A 19413-nucleotide genomic window follows, 5' to 3' on the forward strand; every position below is an offset into this window, starting at 1 on the left:
TCCTAAATTAGGATAAAATTTTTGGAAGATCATCAGGCAGTATTGATATAATTTTTTGAGGACATGTCCACTTTTAAGGTACTATCACCAATACAAGTAAAAGTTCACAAGATGTCTACACAAGAATGATCAATTCATAAAAGTTTATAACAGGAAAAAACTGAAAACTCCTAAATGTCCAGTGGTATAGAATTGCATATAAATTGTGGTGTATTAACTATTTGGATCCCATCTATTTACTAAGCAGAATGAAGTGTCTTTGTGCTGACAGTCTCTGAGATATGCAGGGGTATTCAACCTTTTGGCATTTCTGGGCCACATTGGAAGAAGAAGACTTGTCTTGGTCCTCACATTAGATACATTGTGACACGTAATCATGAAAACATCTCTAATACTTTAAGTAAATTTGCGATTTTGTGTTGGGCCGCATTCACAGCCATCCTGATCTGCATGTGGCCCATGGGTCACAGATTAGACACTCCTGATAGAACAACATGCCGTTTCTGTCAGTTCATGTATGAAAGAAACATAAAACAGTATTTATGTATAAATTTTCAGAAAAGATACAAAAAAGAGTTAACAGTGGCTACTTGTAGGATTTGAGAATAAAAAGTAGAGAATAAGAGTAGTTAAAACCCATGTAATAACTTTTTAATTTCTTTTTCTAAGAATATGTCCTTGTTTCTATTAAATATTTGATTAAAATGTAGAGCTAAACAGATAAAACAGTACTAATTCAAATTAGTAATGGGATAGGATTATAATAATGTGCTGTCTGCTTTATTACTGCATTATCCGAACATTTTACAATACACATATGCTTTATTGAGATATAATTGACATATAAGTTTATATGTATATGTGATATATATATATATATATATAAATATTAAAAAATAATTACCACCATAGCTTTAGATAACACCTACATCATGTCACATTACTACCATTTTATGGTGAGGACATTTAAGATCTACTCTAACTATGATCAGTATGCTTTACATGAGGTTCCTAGAACTTACTCATCTCACAATGGAAGCTGGCACTCTTTGACAGACATCTCCCCATTTCCCTCACACCCAGCCCCTGGTAGCCATCATTTTAATGTCTGTTTTTATGCATTGGGCTTTTTTAGAATTCCACATATAAGTGATATTATACAGTGATCATATTTCTCTGTCTGACCTATTTCACTTAGCTTAATTCCCTGGTTTTATCTGTACTGTTATAAATGGAAGGATTTCTTTCCTCTTAGTTGAATAATATTCATATTGCTATTGTGTCATATGAGTCCTTTATTTATTTTGAATATTAGCTTCGTATCAAATATATAATTAGCAAGTATTTTCTCCCATTCTGTAGGTTGCTTTTTTATTTTGTTGATGGTCTCCTTTGCAGCTTTTAAACTTGACATATTTTTACCTATTTATTTTGTTTTATAGCCTTTGCTTTTGATTTAAGATCCCTCAAATCATTGACAAGAAAACAATAACAGTGCTTGGATCATAGCAGATACTCAGTAAAGCTGAGATGGTATCTTACAACCTAAGGGGACACTATTCAGGGCAGCTTTGTGTGCAGTACAGGCTGAATCATTGGGTGGCAGTGATACCAATGTGTGAAATGCTCACCATGTTATTTTAAATCTGTATAATCTTATACTTAAGTTTCTAATAACAAACCATTTTACTCTTACATGTAATTTGGCTATAATCTCATCTTTGCAAACATAATAACACGGATTTAGAGAAGATTGGTATTTACACAGAGAAAATGCATAACTGACTCTGTTGCTTAAAGTGTTCTTAACAACAAGAAAAAAATGTAGTTGTAAGCCACTTAGTCTCTATTTTAGTGACTCATTGATCCACAGCTACAATTCAATAGGAATGATAACAAATTATTTCTAGACAAATTATTGCTGAGATGTGCTACCTCAAGCTTCTGAAAACTATATTTCTATTGCAGCTGTTTTGTTATTTTTACATGATTTTTCCATCATGTATTTTTTTAAAAGAGAGCATATATATAACTTCACTCAATATTATATGTGAATTCTTTCCTTAGATATGTGTTGAACCTATTATAGACCAGGTCTTTTTTCTAGGATTTTCTGTCCTTGACCCCAACAATGATTTATACATTGTGGTGATTCACCTAATTTTCCAAGTAATATTGGGAGTAATAGAATAATTTATTTTATAACATTCAGACCCTAGAGACCTATTTAATTAACAGTTTCTATAATAGGGAATAAATACATCACGAAACTGGGTATCAACATAACATATCTTTGCAATATGGTTTATTCCAGTATCTGATTTAGTATCAAATACCTGCCATTGCTTTTTAGCAATAGGAAGCTTTGCCCACACTAATAGGAGAAAGTTTATCCTAGGAGACATAGCTGTGTTAATTGAAGAGGCACAGGGGGGCTCAGAATTGTTTCCCTTTAAGTAAAGGGAGACCAGATATGCAAAAGATGGACAATAAGTCTAAGAGGGACAAGTTATCAAAATGATAAGAAGGTGGGCAATATACAACAATGCTAAATAATTGGCCACTAGCAGACAATAAAGAGAACTTGAAGAAGATGAAGAACTTGAAGAGGTAAAGAGAGAAAGTGAAGGAGGATGGGGGCAAGGGAAACCATCCCTATACACACAGTTTCTTAATTCTGAAGTTATGTTGCCTATGTGTGAGTCTCACTTTACTGTTGTTATTCTATGTCTTTGAGTAAACTCTGCAACTTTAGTAAATTTTAATTTTTTTCATATGTAAAATAAAGCTTTTTTTTTTAAATTTCAGCAAAGTTTCCTGTAGGGCTATTTGAAGATTAAAGCAATACCCATAAAGCACTTAGTATAACATTTGGCATATATTTATGGTATAAAAATATTAACTAATATTGCTACAAAATAATGAAATTAGAAAGTGGTGGAAGAGAAGAATCCAAGGGGTACATAAAATTTGGAAATTTGAGCAAACAGGCACTTTGTATCAGAAAAATTTTTCAGGAACAGATTGCATCATTTCAGGCCTAAGGGGAGTTATGTCACCTAGACAGGTTAGAACAGAGTTGTTCAGGGCTTGGGGCAGGCCGTCTCCCAAAGGTTGTGTAGTTTGAAGCCGTACACCCCACGTTATTCTAAACTGCACTCATACCACCCTTGTTTGAGATTCACTGACAAAATTGCACAGGCAGTAATTCAACCAGTAAAGAAAGAGAAAGATGGGTAAGATCAGAGTCTTCAGTAATAGCAGAGATAAACATGCTGGGTTCTGAGCATTGGGCTAGATCTGCATAAAACATGTCCCCTTCAAATCAGGTCTGGTTTAGGGACTGGGAAGGAGCTGGTGAGTATCAAGTGATCACAAAAACTAGCACAGGAGGGCTACAGAGAGTCAGTGCTAGGTAAAGCTTCATAGTGTGTGACCTAATACAAAATAGAGGCAATTTGTGTTTTAATGTGTTCATGTTCTCAAAGAGTTGTCCTTTTCTGCACTTAATGGCTTCCTTTTAGCAAGTCACATTTCTACTTGGCAGGCCAGAGGGATAACCTAGTCCCACTTCCCAAGTATTTATCTGGTCTTTCTAATACCAAAGCCCTAATATTCTAAGTGCATTCTGTTAAGATCTCTGGGACTCCTGAGAAAGGGCATTTTGCTGCCTTCCTTACTCACAATCAGTTTTTTACCTATAAAGATGCAACTTGGAGTGCTTACAGCAATCCTGATACCTGTTGAAAACCAACAAAATGGCAAGAACACACATAATTCCTGGCTTCTATTGAGTTAATTGCTCAAATGTTTTTCCTTGTCAGGAATTCCCTTCCATTAAGAAAACACATTGACCATGTAGCCATTAAATTTATAAATTACACATTTTATGTTGTTAAAAGAATTAGAGAGCTCATTTTGTCATGTTTATCTGTGATCATGTCTTCAAAGAGTGACCTATTAAAATTATTTATGTTTCTGCTTTATATGTATATTTATTGTATATGTATATATATTTATATTTTTAAATATATATTTACATATTTCTTTCCTATGACTGTTTTGGCTACAGATAAAAAATATAAATTCTGAAATTTTAAAGATTATTAGAATTAGAGCACTAACAACTATTTTATAAAGTGTTAATTTCATGTGAAAATATTGCTGAACATGAAATTATTCACTTTTTATGAAATTTAATCAAGGTCCAAATCTTATATTTGACATATGATTTCCATTCCATAAATTAGATGTCTATTGGTTATTTCTAGCTGGAAGAGGACAGTATTTTTTAATTGTACACTTTGGTGGAATCTAGTTCATTATGATGTGCTGCAACTATCACCCCTATCTAGTTCTAAATATTTTCACACCCCCCAAAGAACATCTCATGCACATGAAGCAGTAACTGCCATTTCCTTCCTTCCTTCCTTCCCACTGGCCCATCCCCACTGCAGCCCCTGACAGGCACGATTCTGCTTTCTGTCTCTGTGGATTTACCGATACTGGATATTTCAAACAAATAGACTCCTACAGTATGTCACCTATGTATCTGACTTCTTTCACTTAGCTTATTTCCAAGACTCATTCATTTGTACTGTGTACCAGTATTTCATTTTTTATGGCTGATTGTGATATCCCTTTGTGGTGTATATACCGTGTTTTGCCTATAATTCATCTGTTGATTAACATTTGTGTTGTTTCTACCTTCTATTGCAAATAATACCATTATAAACATTTGTGTATAAGCACTTATCTGAATACTTGTTTTTAATTATTTTGGGTATACACCTAGGAGTGGCATTATTGAGACATATGCTAATTCTATGGTTAACGTTTTTATTGAATTAATGGAGTGACATTGGATAATCAACATATACAAGTTTCAAATGTATGTGAAAAGACAACCCACCAAATGGGAGAACATATTTGCCAATGGTACATCTGATAAAGGCTTAATATCCCACATTTATAAAGAACTTATGCAACTCAACACCAAGAAAAAATTCAATTTTAAAAAATGGACCTCAATAGACACTTCTGAAAAGAGGATGTACAGATGGCCAACAGAGATACAAAAAGATCATCAGAGAGAGGCAAATTAAAACCACAATGAGATATTATCTCAAACCTGTCAGAATGACTATCATCAATAAACTGACAAAGAACAAGTGCTGATGCAGATGTGAAGAAAAAAAGAACCTTGTATACTGTTGGTAAAATGCAGATTGGTGTAGCCATTGTGAAAAACAGTATGGAGTGTTCTCAAAAAATTAAAAATTGAACTGTCTTATGATCCAGTGTTTCCAGTTCTGGTAATATATACAAAGAAACCTGAAACACTAATTAAAAACAATATATGCTCTCCTATGTTCATTGCAGCAGTATTTGCAGTAGCCAAGATCTGGAAGCAACTGAAGTGCCCATCAGTAGATGAGTGGATAAAAATGCTGTGGTACATTTACACAGTGGAATATTACCCAACTATAAAAAAGACTAGTTTTAACTTTCGTGATTGCTTTCCTCCACCCACCAAATATATATATAGTCAGATTCAGTGGCACAGTTTATAAATATATTATGCAGTGCAGTGATTAACTGCTTCAAGAAGCATCCTGGCAATATGTATTTGAGGTGGCACTTAAATCAGTAAAAGATATTTCTTCAGTTTTTACATGCTGAAGTGTAAAACTATCATTCTCCTGCTGTCTTAAATTATGACATTTTTCAACATTATTTTAAATAAAACACAAAATTAGACTTTGCAAAATTTTTGCAACTTGAACATGACATATCCTTTCTGCCTGAAAAATTGATAAAGTAAGTTATGTAGGGATTGACAAAATTTCCTTTCTTTTGGTTACTTTGTTTATAAAATAATTAAGTTAGTTGACTTGTTTTTGACTAGTTTTCTTTGGAAGTTATTTTTATATTGTGGCTGAGCAACTTTACACTTAGAAAAGGCCGAATTCACAATGTATGATCTAAATACAAAGGCAGTATGCAATTTCCGCTGTTGGACATGGCACTGAATTTTATTTTCTTTGTATCACCAGATTGTTTTTATAAAGTCATGTGAGTTTGTATTCTTGACAAGGATTGATGGACTAAGTGTTACTATCATGATCTACTGCACTATTTATATTCAACAGCTAGATTCCATCTTTTGGTTTGTCCTTTCCTGTCTACTGAAAAACTGCACGATTCTCTGAAAGAAGAATTCACTGGGCTTATAGTTTTTTCATAGTTATGAAAATATATAATCTTAGAGCATAAAATTTGTTGGGGGAAAGCCCCAAAAGCCTAAATTCAGGGTAGATTCTGAAGAACTGACACACAGCCTTGTTCAAATTCATAAGAGCTTTAATAGGAGAAACTGACATACATTGGCAAAGCAGCCCTTTGCTCCCAGTTTTGGCCAGCCAGGAAGGGATCCACCCTCTCCTAGGATAAGGTCTCCTTTTTATAGTGGTTAATGGTAAAACCATATGGAGGGTAGTCTTGTAGACCACCAGAAAGAACAATGCATTTCTAAATTAACCGAAAACATCAGGCAGTTATCCATACCCTATACCTCTGTTAACTTCATTCCTAGGGATATAACACGTATCTTTGGGAGGAATTCCAGCTTTTTGGGTGGTTAGCTGATATGGACCCCGGCCAGCAGGATCTGTGCCATGGCTATGGGAGACAAATTCACACTGACTACAGGAGTCCTGTGGAGAAAAAGGGATGGCATGGCCACTCTCTGAGTGAGAGAGGGCCTTGACCCTTGCCTGGACAGGCTTTTATTGCTTTTCTGGGCACATTACATCAAGGATGGTCCTCATTTACTATGCACAGGTTCACTGTAGGTGATTATCTTTTATAGATAACAAAGGAAAGAATGTTGCTAATTACTTCAAAGTGAAGGATGTTACAGATTAAGGGAAAAAATGGTTGAACTGGTTATGCCCCATACTTAGGAGGTTTAGCACAGACTTTAGGAAGTTACTTTAGAGATATACAGTAAACATTTGCTGCCTCAATTCAGGGTAAGGAAGTTTTATCAAAAGCAAGCCTCACAGCAGCCAAGGTACAATGCAGGCGTGATTCCCCACGGGAGAACATATCCATGGGCGTGGGTCCTGTGTGCCAGACCTCGCTCCCCACTGACCTTTCCGAGTGGGGGCTGGACTACATTTCCCATGCCACACAGAATGGTCCCCTATAGTTAGCCAAGCCAAGCCTGAGGCTACAGAGATCTAACCAGTCAGGAAAGATTGAAAAGAGAGTTCAACATGTCCCAGACACCTTGGAGCCCTGTTGCATCTCTGACCTCCCCTGAAAATTCAGTAAGCTATTTTATGCATTTTTCAAGAAATCTTAAGCTTTCAGGGGTTTCTCCTTTGCTGTGATGACCCTCACTACAACTATCTGGTAAAACAACAAGCATGAATCCTGCCTTCTACTTCCTGCCTGAGGCCCGACTGTTGACCTCTAACCAAGTACATCGTTGGGTGCGTGTTGGCACTATTAATTCTTGTCTCCAAGGTCAGCTGGGCCTGCATGCCTTCCCTCCATCATTTTTAGTCTCTTTTCCAGGCAGCGACCTTCCATTGATCGCAGGTTCGTTGCCTTCCATTCTCTGAGGTCTCTGATGCCATTGTATTTGCAGCAGCCCCTGAGGTTTCCAATGTCCCACTTTTTTCTGTCTCTACAGCACAACCGTGTCCTCAGCAAGGTCAAGACAAAAGCCAGTGTCTAGAGTGTCTGCTTCACATTAAAATGAAGTCTTTTGTAGCCCACAGGTAGCTACTAGCAGTCTCAGTCCCCATCAAGGTAGCTTAGTTTGTCCCCAGCTGCTTCGGTGGTAGAGTCCATGTGGCTGCTGGAGAGCTTAATCATTTTGGAGTTTGTGTCACCTGCTTCAGGCCCAGTAGCTGCTAGCACCACATGATCACATGTTCCCTGGTTAAGAGTGCATGAACGAGTGGGCTAGTGCATCACCAGGAGGGCAAAAGAAGCTTCTTTGTTCCCCTGGAACTATATTAGCTGAATGTGGGATGGACTAGGTGTTTTTTCAAAAGAACCAATCAGTTTCCCAGGCTTTCACAGGCTTCAGATGTGCCCACATCCCCCAACTGGACTGACAGGCCTCTGTGGTCAAGCACCTCCTCCTGCAACAATCCAGTACCAAAGGGGAGAAAGGTGAAGTGCTAATCTTATTGGCAGAGTAATGCTATCATCCCCCGGAGTGTAAAGCGGTAGAGTCCTGGCTAGCAAACAGGCTTATGTTCCTTATTTTATTAAGCTCCATGTCTAGTTCCTTTTGCTCCCCTTTACCAACTAAATATGGGCAACAACAATATCACTTTCTTGCTTAACTCCCTCAGATAGCTATCCTGTATGCTCAGGAATTTCCGGACTCCTTAAGAGTATCTTAATCGCCCTACTTATCCTGGCTACTACCTACTCTTCAGTCTTGCTTTTGGCTATTTCTGTTTACTTCTCTTCCCTGTAGCCAGCATGAGTGGCATCCTGCTTCTTAAACAAATGCTCTGGCTCTGGCTCTGCCTCATGCATTTGGACATGCTTTCCCTTCAGTCTTGGATCTATTGTCTCACCTCATTGCCTGGTTGGTCCCACTAATGCTCTGGTCTTGAACTGGAATTCATTTGCTTTGAGGCAGCTTTCTGACTCACAGTTCTGATTTTGGTGCCCACTCCTGTGCTCTCTTCTTACTAGGCATTTCCTGTCTGGTAGACTTGATATGCAGTTATAACTACCTGTCAATTTGTTTGTGTCTTTGTAGACTCTAGAGAAAACAGGTCATTGTCTCTCTGGGGCCCCACATATGTGCAGCAATTATCACTTTTAATATCACATAGATGGGCTTCAATAAATATCAACTGAATGACTAGATAGATATTCTTCATAGATCAAAATAATATTGTTAAAATGTACTTGGGAACTCCACTGTATGTTTGAATTTTCTTATAGTTTGTAAAATTTCAGCTAATTGTTTATAGGAATTCAATATATGTTGTTAGTATTAAGTGGTATATCTTCTATTCTTTTTAACATACTGAGTACCTTCATTTTCAATTTGCCAATTGTAGCTTCCTTCAAATTATATTTTCAAAATTCACAGTATACTAACAAAGCTGGTCAAATACATATCTTCCCTCATCTACCTTCCTCTCAATTGAAGGCAGAAAAATAGAACTTCCTTCTTTTCATTCTTCCTTCCTCCTTCCTTTCTTTCCTTCTTCACTTTCTTTTGCTCATTTCCTTCTTTAATAAACTCAAATCTTCAAATAAGGTTTAAGGAAATGTGATGGGCTGACTTCATCCCCAGTGATTCTTATTTAATTGGATTGAGCATCAGGAACTTGAAAAGTTCCCCTGTGGTTCTAACATACAGGAAAGTTTGAGAACCACTGGATTAGATCATCTCTAATGTCCCTTTCAATCCTATAAACTCTAGATGTTGTTATTTTAAGGGACTCTACAGAGTGTTTTAAAGTACAAAATATGCCAAAAGATTTTCTTCTAAAATGTAGAGCAGTTAACTAGCCTTGATCAAGGCTCTGTGTTAAAGGATATATTAAATAAAATTCAAATAGTCAACATTTAGCAATTGTCACTGATTTTCTTCTAATCTCTTTAGCTCAGTATTCCCATAACATTTAAAAAGTTATCTTTTAAAAGAAAAGTTATTTTTTAAATTTTTTAAAGAGTTTATTTATTTATTTTTAGAGAGGGAAGGGAGGGAAAAAGAGAGAGAGAGAGAAACATCAATGTGCGGTTGCTGGGGGTCATGGCCTGCAACCCAGGCATGTGCCCTGACTGGGAATCAAACCTGCGATGCTTTGGTTCGCAGTCCACACTCAATCCACTGAGCTACACCAGCCAGGGCAAGAAAAGTTATTTAAAGAGAGGAATATTTTCAGAAATAGTGAGATAAACCACTGGCTAGCAGCTGAGAGACATCCTGCTTTAAATTAGCATTAGTGTGGCCCTAAGTGAGTCTAAGTTTCTTTGTTCATTCATTAGATTTGTGTCTTCCACGGCTGAATATGGTCATTCAGAGCTCTTTGAACACCATGGTATAGGATTGGATGATCTGTTATTACAAGTATGTTTAATGATATTCCAATAAAATGGCAGATCTGATCCATCCTCTCAATGCAGATAAACTTATTAGCATTTTATTTTATTTTATTTTATTTTCTTCTCTACTTCAAATTGCAGGCTTGCCTGAAATATCAACTAGAATTTGTTTATAAAGTACATATAAAGCTAACAATTAAATTGAACCTTTTAAATGCTTTTAAAAATGTAAACTGACCACACTCATTACTTTTAATTTGTGAAAAAAAAAGCTTTAAAATAAAAATCTATGCATCAAACTCATTAGAATGTATAACAGGTAACATTTAGTGTTGAACACAAATGGTCTCTGAAGAGATACCAAAGTAAATTAAGAGGTCTATTGTTGATTCAAAAGTGACATTTATTTTGTTCTGCACAATTTCACTCTCAATAAATCATAGGGGTGCTAATATTTTCTGTGTGTTTTACCAGGTTGGGTATGCTAACTATCATAAACTTTATCTCATTTTAAGTAGGGTTATTGCTCATCCAAAATAAGAATTGGCTCATTTTGCCAAATACTCTGTTTACAGGTTGGTTCAAATTCTAACTTGTGCAATTGAAAACAAAGCCTCTTTTTCTTTTAGTTTTAAATGCAATGATGAAACTATAGCTGCCAAGTTCATTGAGAGAGCACTAAACTAAAGATGGGGTTGTAATACATAGACCTGCATTGTCATGGTTGGAGAACATGAATTTAAGTGGTCTCAGTGTTTTACTTTTCCACATATAAATATGTATTGTAATATCCTTCACATCTAGTTTGTGGGGATACTGAAGAATGAAATAACATCTTGTGTTAGCAAAGTAACATGTTTGAATGATACATTAACTTTTTTTTTGCTTTTAATTTTATATCTATACAAGTTTGGGCAGAAATAGAAAGCAAGGATAAGGATGCAGACATATTTTAGATAGCTTCTAAGATTGTTGAAGGGACAGAAAATGAACAGGCATACATTTATACAAAAATATTAACATATATATATATATATATATAACTGTGTTAATACATGCTCAGGTTAGCAGTACTATTTAAAAATATTCATATGTCAGAAGATATCGATAAATAAATATGTAAATATGAATATGTAAGTATAATATTTCTTGTGGATGTTTGATATATATTGAGAATAAGCTTAGCAGAAATTCCCTTGATTATCAGAAGGACAGAGAATCAAATGTGGGCTTTGAATTATGAGTTGTTTCCCACTAAAATTGTGTTGCCAACTAAAAAAGACTTTTGTGACATTTTGTTACTGAGTTCTGGATACCCTAACGTCCTTTCTATTTCTTAAAATCATTCTCTTGCCTATCACTAGGTCACACACTGATGTTCTCTCTGCCTAGAAGGCTCTTACCTAGGTTTTAACATGACTGTCTTGTATTCATTTTTCTGGTTTCAGCTCAAGTGGCTCTTCCTCAGAGAAGCCTTCCTTGACTGTCTGTCTTAAGAAACCAGTGTTATTTACTGCTTTTCTCATCATCCTGTTCTCCTCCTCTTCCAACCCCTAAAATGCTTTAATCACGATGGGAAATTCCTAGCTTATTTATTTGTAAGTTTTTCATTACATGTTCCCTTCACTGTATTATAAATTCTAAGTGTGCAGGAATGTCTGTGTCTTCGTCTAGGCCATATCGCTGGGCCTAATGTGCTTCCTGGAGTATCAATGCATGGTGAATACATCAGTGACTCTCTGATCTGTGAACTGGACATAGGCACTGACAAATAGAGAAAAAGTGAGCGCACAAACCGTTGAGTGTTTAAATATCAATAAGAGCAATTAGTTTGTTCTGTTCACCTAATTCCCAGAGTATGCCAACACAGAAGTTTCTCCTTTACCTGGTATTAGAAGTTACATAGTTTTATATTGAGCTCACAGAAAAAACACCCCACAAATTAAAACGTCAAGATACCAATTTTAGGAGTTCTTTTTCTTGTTTTTTGCACTGCTAGGGGGTATTTTATAGATGTCTACACACTTTGCTATCTAAGCTAAAAGAGCATAGATTACAAATTTATAATGAAGTGATATAAGACCCCAAATCTCCTTGAACAGGAGGATACTGTGAGAAAAATGGTATGTCAGTGAGAAAAATGAAGTGGACACTGAACACAGACAGGATGGTCCCTGTCCAAGTAGAAATGGAGAGTGGTAGGTGGGTGGGGAAAAGAGTAGGCAAACGGAAAGTTAAATTTAGCCTGCAGTGATTTCTGGCCCCTGGGAAAAATAATTGCTTCATTTCACTGCCAAAAGGTGAATCGGCATCAGTTTAATTTGCCTGAGTCTGCCATAAACTACAGATGGAATCATAAAACATAGTTAGATTCAAATTAAACACATCTGTCCTAATCTAAAGCACGTGAGGCCAGCCAGCCAAGAAGCATCAAGGTATAACACTGCACACAGATTATAATATGCAGAGGTGTATGTTGGGAGCCTGCTGACAGCGGAATAAAGAATCATGAAATCATGAATTGTTTTATTTTCCTTTATTGAGCCTACCTTGTTGTACTGGTTGCCATCTTAGTTTTAAAAGACTCTGCCAACACATCCACAGGGAAATAAACAAACAAACAGAACAAATGCACTGATTTGAAGTCCGGGAGTCTATTGAATTTTAATCAGGACTGAGGATTGTTACCTGATGCTTTCTTAGATTAATTGAAGTGACAGGAATTCAGAAGTCCCTAGAATGCATTTTAATTCCAGCCAGAGAGGATTTATTTTTACTTAATGTATCAGCCTTCATCTGTACCATAAGGGGCATGTAGAGAAAATAATTGGTGTGTAACTAAACTATCCAAGCCGGGACAATGTTGAGAGTGAATGCGGCTCTAGCACCCACGCAGGTGTAGGGCTCCAGTCTCCTTTTATGAAAGAACGCAGAATGCAGTTAGCTCCCAGCATCCTGCAGCACTCTCAGGACCCCACTTGGGCTGGAGAACTTCACTGTACCTGGACTGCCTCCAGCCAATGATTGAATGTGGTAAAGGCACTAGTGCCTGGTCATTTCTGTCTTTGGGGTATTTCTCTAAAGAATAATATTTGCTCCGGGGCTCCCGGGTAGAATGGCTAACATTTTGTCAAATCTGCTTTGCAGACTGAGGATCACCTGCTTAATGCTCCTTCTACCACCTCCCACGCCACCCCCCACTTCTTTTCACAGATGTCAGATCTGCATCACAAAATGAAGGCTTTTCCTGCCCATTTCTGCTTCCTCCTAATTTTATCTTTTGCAGGCATTACTTCTCAATAAACTTCTTGCACTCTCAACTTTGTCTAAGCACTTACTTTTGAAACAAGGGTACTATTAATAAATGGGTATAAGGAAACAGATTTAAAGCATAGCCTGTGATTCTAATTATGTTTGACAGGCTTCTGTTGTCCCTCTACTATATCCAAGAACACAACTTTGTTTCCTGTTGACATTGTCCTTATTAAACAGGACATATCGGGGCCTTTGTTGATCTCGGGCAGACCTCGGCATACTAAACCCTAAGTGAATAGACTGAGTACTTATACTGGAATGGAAAGGGCCAACCTTTGATTTCTTTTTTCTCTTTCCTGTTTTGAAGAGTCTTCCTTCTTTTCCCTAACTTATTTGTTGGTGTGTCCAAGGACCTCTCTGTTCTTTTTCCTCACTGCTCTGCTCCCCTTTCCTGTTCTGCCCTCCCCTCAAAGACTCTCACTGAAATTGTTTCCATATTCACACTTAACAATTACATTGTAGCAAAACCTCTCTAATTTTATATCTGTTTAATTAATAGCTTTTTTGGATATTTTTATTTTGGATATTCCACAGACTTCTCAAACACAATGATTCCTTCAAAACTAAACCGAACATGTTTCTTTATAAAAGATGGCCACTGCATCATCCAGGGAGGTGCTCTGGAAATCGAACCAGACTGCTGGTCCCCCCCCGAAACCTCCACACTAATTTGGTCACAATGTCAACTTGATTCTACCAAGTACATTATTTTGGTCAAATCTATTACCTCTTTTCTAACTTTCAGGAAGATACTAAGTAAATGTCAATAATGGAGCTAAATTATGAATTTTCACAAGTATATAATATATTAGAAATAAGTAGACATAAGCAAAAAAGATCAAAATATATGAGGATGAGAGAAAAGATAAGTCAGCTAAACAGCAGCCGGCATCTACAAGATATAATTAGAGGTAAACAGATCAACCAGTCTTATTTTGACCACAGGAGCAACCTAAGACTGGCATGCACACCTGGTAGAAAACTGATCAGATTAAGTATTATAAGCGAGAAAGGATAAAAAACAAAAAAGGATTTTTAGAACACCATAACTACTCAGAATGAAAGGTTAGTCAAAGGAATCAGACATTCCAGCCTCACACGGCCCTGGGTATATCTGGACTGCAAGATCACTTCAGTTCATAAACTTCGCAGGAGTGTGGCTGTAGCAGTGCGAGGGATCAGAATGAGAGGTTCTTTGTTTGGGTAAATACATAAATGTAGATGGTATGCTTAAGAAGCTCTAGGATTCTGTGACTGCCTTGCCTTCCTCCTGGAGACATTGCTTCTGTCAGTGTAAACAAAGGGATGGAAACATCTACAACATGCCTTCAGCTGGGGACATTGCTGCCGACAACTGATCTAGTCTAAGGAATGTAGAGCTCCTCTTTTTGTAATATTGACATTGCACAAAATAATGGTCAGCATCTCATAAAAAATCTTTGGGTATTACTAGTCATCTTCATGCAATGTACATGCTGTTAGTCTGACTGTACAAAGTGGTGCAGTTTTGCTCATACCAAAGGCAGAGAGGCACGGTTTCACATTTAAATGGTTGACTGAGTCTTTCTAGAAAACTTCAACAATAATATAAGTGCTCTAGATAAATCATCTGGGGGAAGAGGTGGTACTCATTTGCAAAAACTTTTATTTTCTGTTTCATTGCCTAGTATTTATTAACTGCATTGGGGTTAAATGGTGCCTCCATTGCTTTCTGTGTCCCCAGCTGCTTCTAAAGAGGACTAAGAAGATCCTTATCATTTTTTGCTGGGATTATGTCAAAGATTAATGCTTAGTCTTTTCACTCTCAGCTTTGACTCCTTTATTCGACCCAACACAATGCTGCCTGAGACATCATTCCAAAACACAGATGTGAGCACATACTTTTCCAGCATAAAGTTCTTTTATGACTTGCCACTGCTTAAAGATAAAGTTCAAATTTTTGACCCAACATGCCACCTTTTGGACCTTATTTCTCTCTATTACTCATACACATGTATGTTCTAATTGCAGTTGGTCTACTCTGCAATGAGCCAGGATCCTTTCCCTTTGTGAATGTTACTCCCTTTGCTTGGGATGTTGATCCTGTACCTCCTCCTTTTGTATAACCTGACAGCACTTCCTTTTAGAAGTCTCCATTGACCCTGCAATTTGGATCATGTACACTAATCACAGACCTTATCATTATGTGCTATAATTGTTATTGCTTCTTTTTCTCCCCTAGTAGGCTCCACACTTCTTTTTGGTAAAGTCTGTTTTTAGTTCTCTATGTCAAACTTACCTCTGTGCATACCATAAAACATATTCAAGGAATCAAAGGACAGGTGGACTAATGGATGAACAAAAAGAGGAATAGCTGAGTGTCTGGCTAGCTGCATAAAATCTAAGTGGACATACAGTGTACCGAAATACCCTTGCCAGCCACCAACCTCCCCATTCAACTTCACCCAATGGAATGCTGCCATGATAATCTTAAAATATAGATATGATCATGTCAGCACTTTAAAATTCATGTAAATCAATCGTTGGCTCTTCACGTTATAAATACAATGTCACTTTTTGAGCTTCCTCGATCTAACCTATTTACACTTTCTTAGCTATTGCTAAATACCCGATGGTCCAGCCTTACTATAGTCTATGGTATTCTGAAAATATATTCATTCATTCATTTACTCACTTATTTCGTGACTGTTTTTTCTCATATCTGCTCCAGTTCTAATTCAGTATTTTTATGTATTATCTAGTGTAGCTAATGGCTTGCTTTATAAATTTGACAAAATTAGTAACCTCTATTTTTGTTTTTCTAAAATTTTAAAGCAGTTAGTCCAGAAAAGAGAAGAAATAATTCAAGGGAAATCTCTTATAAGTTAGTACAGTTCTTAAGAAATATGAAATAGTAGGAAGTACAGGCTCAGATGTATTTTTTTGCTTATGAAAAGTCTCATTTTCTTAATCTAGGAGATGGTACTTTCACTTATAAAACTCCTTTAAAAATAGTGTGGGCTTCTCTGAATTTGATTCACATCCTCTCCGTGCAATAAAGCCATGCCCATGACTGTCTGAAGCCACTTTTCACTTGAGATTTAATGCCATTTTGGATCTGCCAGGCTTCTCAGGGATAATATCCTTTCGATTTCTAGAAACCCTTTGAATTACCTGAGAGAGTCTTTCAGGTTGCACCTGAATTATTTAAAATGTTTTCACAAAGGGTCTTATAACCATATCCTTGATTTGATATTTATGTTGAGGTCATGTCTTTCTGACCAAGCTCTGGATTTGATCTGTCACGAGTTTGACAGCCTGGAGTTAAAAAACAGATTATATTCGGGGATAAATCCTGGTTCTTCCATATTCTTTTTCTTACCTTCAGACTCATCAGTTTTTTATTTAGCATATTTCCTTCTTATAGTACCTTATCAAATGAAGCTAGTAAGAGCCAGCTGACACCTTCCTATTTTGCCTAGAAATCTCATTACTTGTATACAAAAGTTCATTAGGTACATTTTCTTTCACTGAAGTTTCCTCAGGTGACAGCTTTACCAATTGCTTCTCTCTACATAGCATGGAGAGCCATTTTTCTAGCTTGCTGTACTTATTCTCTCTGTGCCTTCCCACACTTTATTTGCTACCCAGTACCAAAGCCAAGGCCACATATTTTAGGTCTTTGTTATGGCACAACTTATTTCTTAGTAGCAGTTTTTCTCTTATCCTTACCAGTTTGTCTTACTTCTCTCAAGAAAGCTAGCCTGAATTTATTTCCGTAACATGGGAGAGGTCCAAGAGAGGAAGCAGAAATGCTCAAATGCTTTTTCTTCTGCTTTTCAATTCAATAATTTGTTTATTGTATTTTTTATTTACATTTAGTCTCCTTATACCCCACTTCCCCCAGCAATCACCACGCTGTTGTCCATGTCCATGAGTTCTTTTTCTTGTTGCTCAATCCCTCCACCTCCTCACCTCCCCCCACCTTAGCCGTCATCCTGCTCTCCATCTATGAGTTTGTCCCCATTTCCCTTGTTAGTTCAGTTTGTTCACTAGATTCCACATATGACTGAAATCATAAACTTTAAGTATGCTAACATCCTACTGGCCAAAGTAAATCACAAGAACAAGCCCAGATAATAGGGATCCAGAAATAAATTCACTTAGTCAGAAGGCCTCGAAAGTTACAAAGCCAAGTATGTGGATATTGAAAGGTTATTTATTGGGGCAATTAATAACCCCATTCTACCATAGATATTTCAGTTTATATTTAACAAATTACATAGTATTTTATTTACATGTAATGAAGGACCCCCAAACTGAGTTATTAGCTTTTAGTATGCAATTCAGCATGAACTGTTTCAACTTAAAAATTTAATTTTGACCATATTACATACCATGTGTCTTAAAAGCACACACTTTGTCTGTAAATCTAAATTATATGGTCACTTTACCAAAGAAAGATGAGTGGGATATGCCAAAAAGTACACTTTAGTGTTAAGACAAATAAACATCAAAATCTGTTTCTTTATTCCTCAGGTGATATTTGTGATCCCAATCCATGTGAAAATGGAGGTATCTGTTTGTCAGGATTGTCTGAAGATTCCTTTACCTGTGAGTGCCCGGACGGCTTTACAGATCCCAACTGTTCTAGTGTTGTGGAGGTTGGTAAGTGCAAGATTTAAGCATTTCAGTAGCTATCCCCTTGAAATGAGTGACTGACAAATTTGGCTGTGATGTCTTGTGGATTTTCTGTATAAGGCTGCTGTATGTTGCTAATTAATTCACTTCTCTGTAGGACCCTCAATTTTATCATTTTCATTTTACATTTACATTTTATTTTTATTAGTGGTGTTCTCAATAAATAATTTTCAAGTGTTTTAATGAGTAGCACTTACAAGTACTAGTGGAATTTAATAAATTTCTCATCTCTCTAATATTAATATATTCATTCAAATTTTTATTTGCAGTAGAAAATAATCCCTAAGTCAGTTTATTGAAATTAACATAGTCACTCTAAATAAAACAGAACTCACTTCAGTAACAGGTAATATTCATCAGTATTCTATAGATGTTCTAATTTTTTAGTTTCCTAAGACTGTAATTATATGAAGGAAGACAATACAGTATTCTAGTTATATTGTTCCTCAAAGTCTTCTCAAAAAACTTTGCAGATACTAAATAGTTATTGATCACATTTCAAAATGTTTCTTTTTCATCTGTGAAGTACTTAATTGTCATGCATAATTATGATTCAGGATAACTTTCATAAATTCCAAATGAGTCCCAATTAAGGAAATAACTGTACTTTCTATCATTTAAAACTATGTAAACTTATATGGAGATTTTCCCCTGTGATTAAAAATAATACCATGATTAAGTTTGAACAGATTGCTACATTGTTTTTTCAAAGCAGTACCAAGAAGAATAAGAAGTAGATTATATTTGCTTGATATAGGAAAACCAAACATGTTTTTTATTAGAACTTCTGTCAACTAGCATAAACTTTGCGAAACTTGGAGATTTCTATGACTTTTGAAATATAGTTTTGAAGAAGAAAAGTTATATTGTCTAAAGGAAACACAGTTATACATAGTAGGACTCAATCATTATTAGTTTAATGAATGAAAAAAAACTAAATAGAATCATTAACTGCTGTTTTGGGCCACAAGTTATTAGATTTTAGTGTGATTTATTTTTGCATACTTTTTTTTGTATTTTATAAATATTACATTAGTATGTATGCATTACATCTAAAAAGTCAATTATATGATTGCCGAAAATACCTTGTTCATTAATTCATTTTAAAGATAATTCTCTTTCAAGGCTTTTATTAACTTGCTGCTATTTTAGAGAGTTTGATACAGTGCCATACAAATAAAATTGCTGTAGCCATTTTGACCCAGTCTCCAAATATGTACAGTGAGTTTCAGAGTTTAATATGAGAATCATATCCATAGGGAAGTCTATAGCTCTGAGGAAAATTATAGACATAAATATCTCTAACAGGAATGTATGAATAGA

The 19413-nt window shown here is 36.1% G+C and overlaps 1 protein-coding gene across 2 annotated transcripts in view; it reads left to right on the plus strand.

Moving 5' to 3' along the window:
* Window positions 1–19413, plus strand: part of EDIL3 (EGF like repeats and discoidin domains 3) — a 391270-nt gene that overhangs the window by 104160 nt on the left and 267697 nt on the right. For both annotated transcript variants that reach the window (XM_045848383.1, XM_045848384.1), the window contains exon 2: window positions 17929–18057. In XM_045848383.1, the coding sequence (XP_045704339.1) occupies window positions 17929–18057 (129 nt within the window). The remainder of the gene's footprint in view (window positions 1–17928; window positions 18058–19413) is intronic.

Source organism: Phyllostomus hastatus, unplaced genomic scaffold (assembly GCF_019186645.2).
Source record: "Phyllostomus hastatus isolate PE091 unplaced genomic scaffold, TTU_PhHast_1.1 phas_contig_58, whole genome shotgun sequence".
NCBI lineage: Eukaryota > Metazoa > Chordata > Mammalia > Chiroptera > Phyllostomidae > Phyllostomus > Phyllostomus hastatus.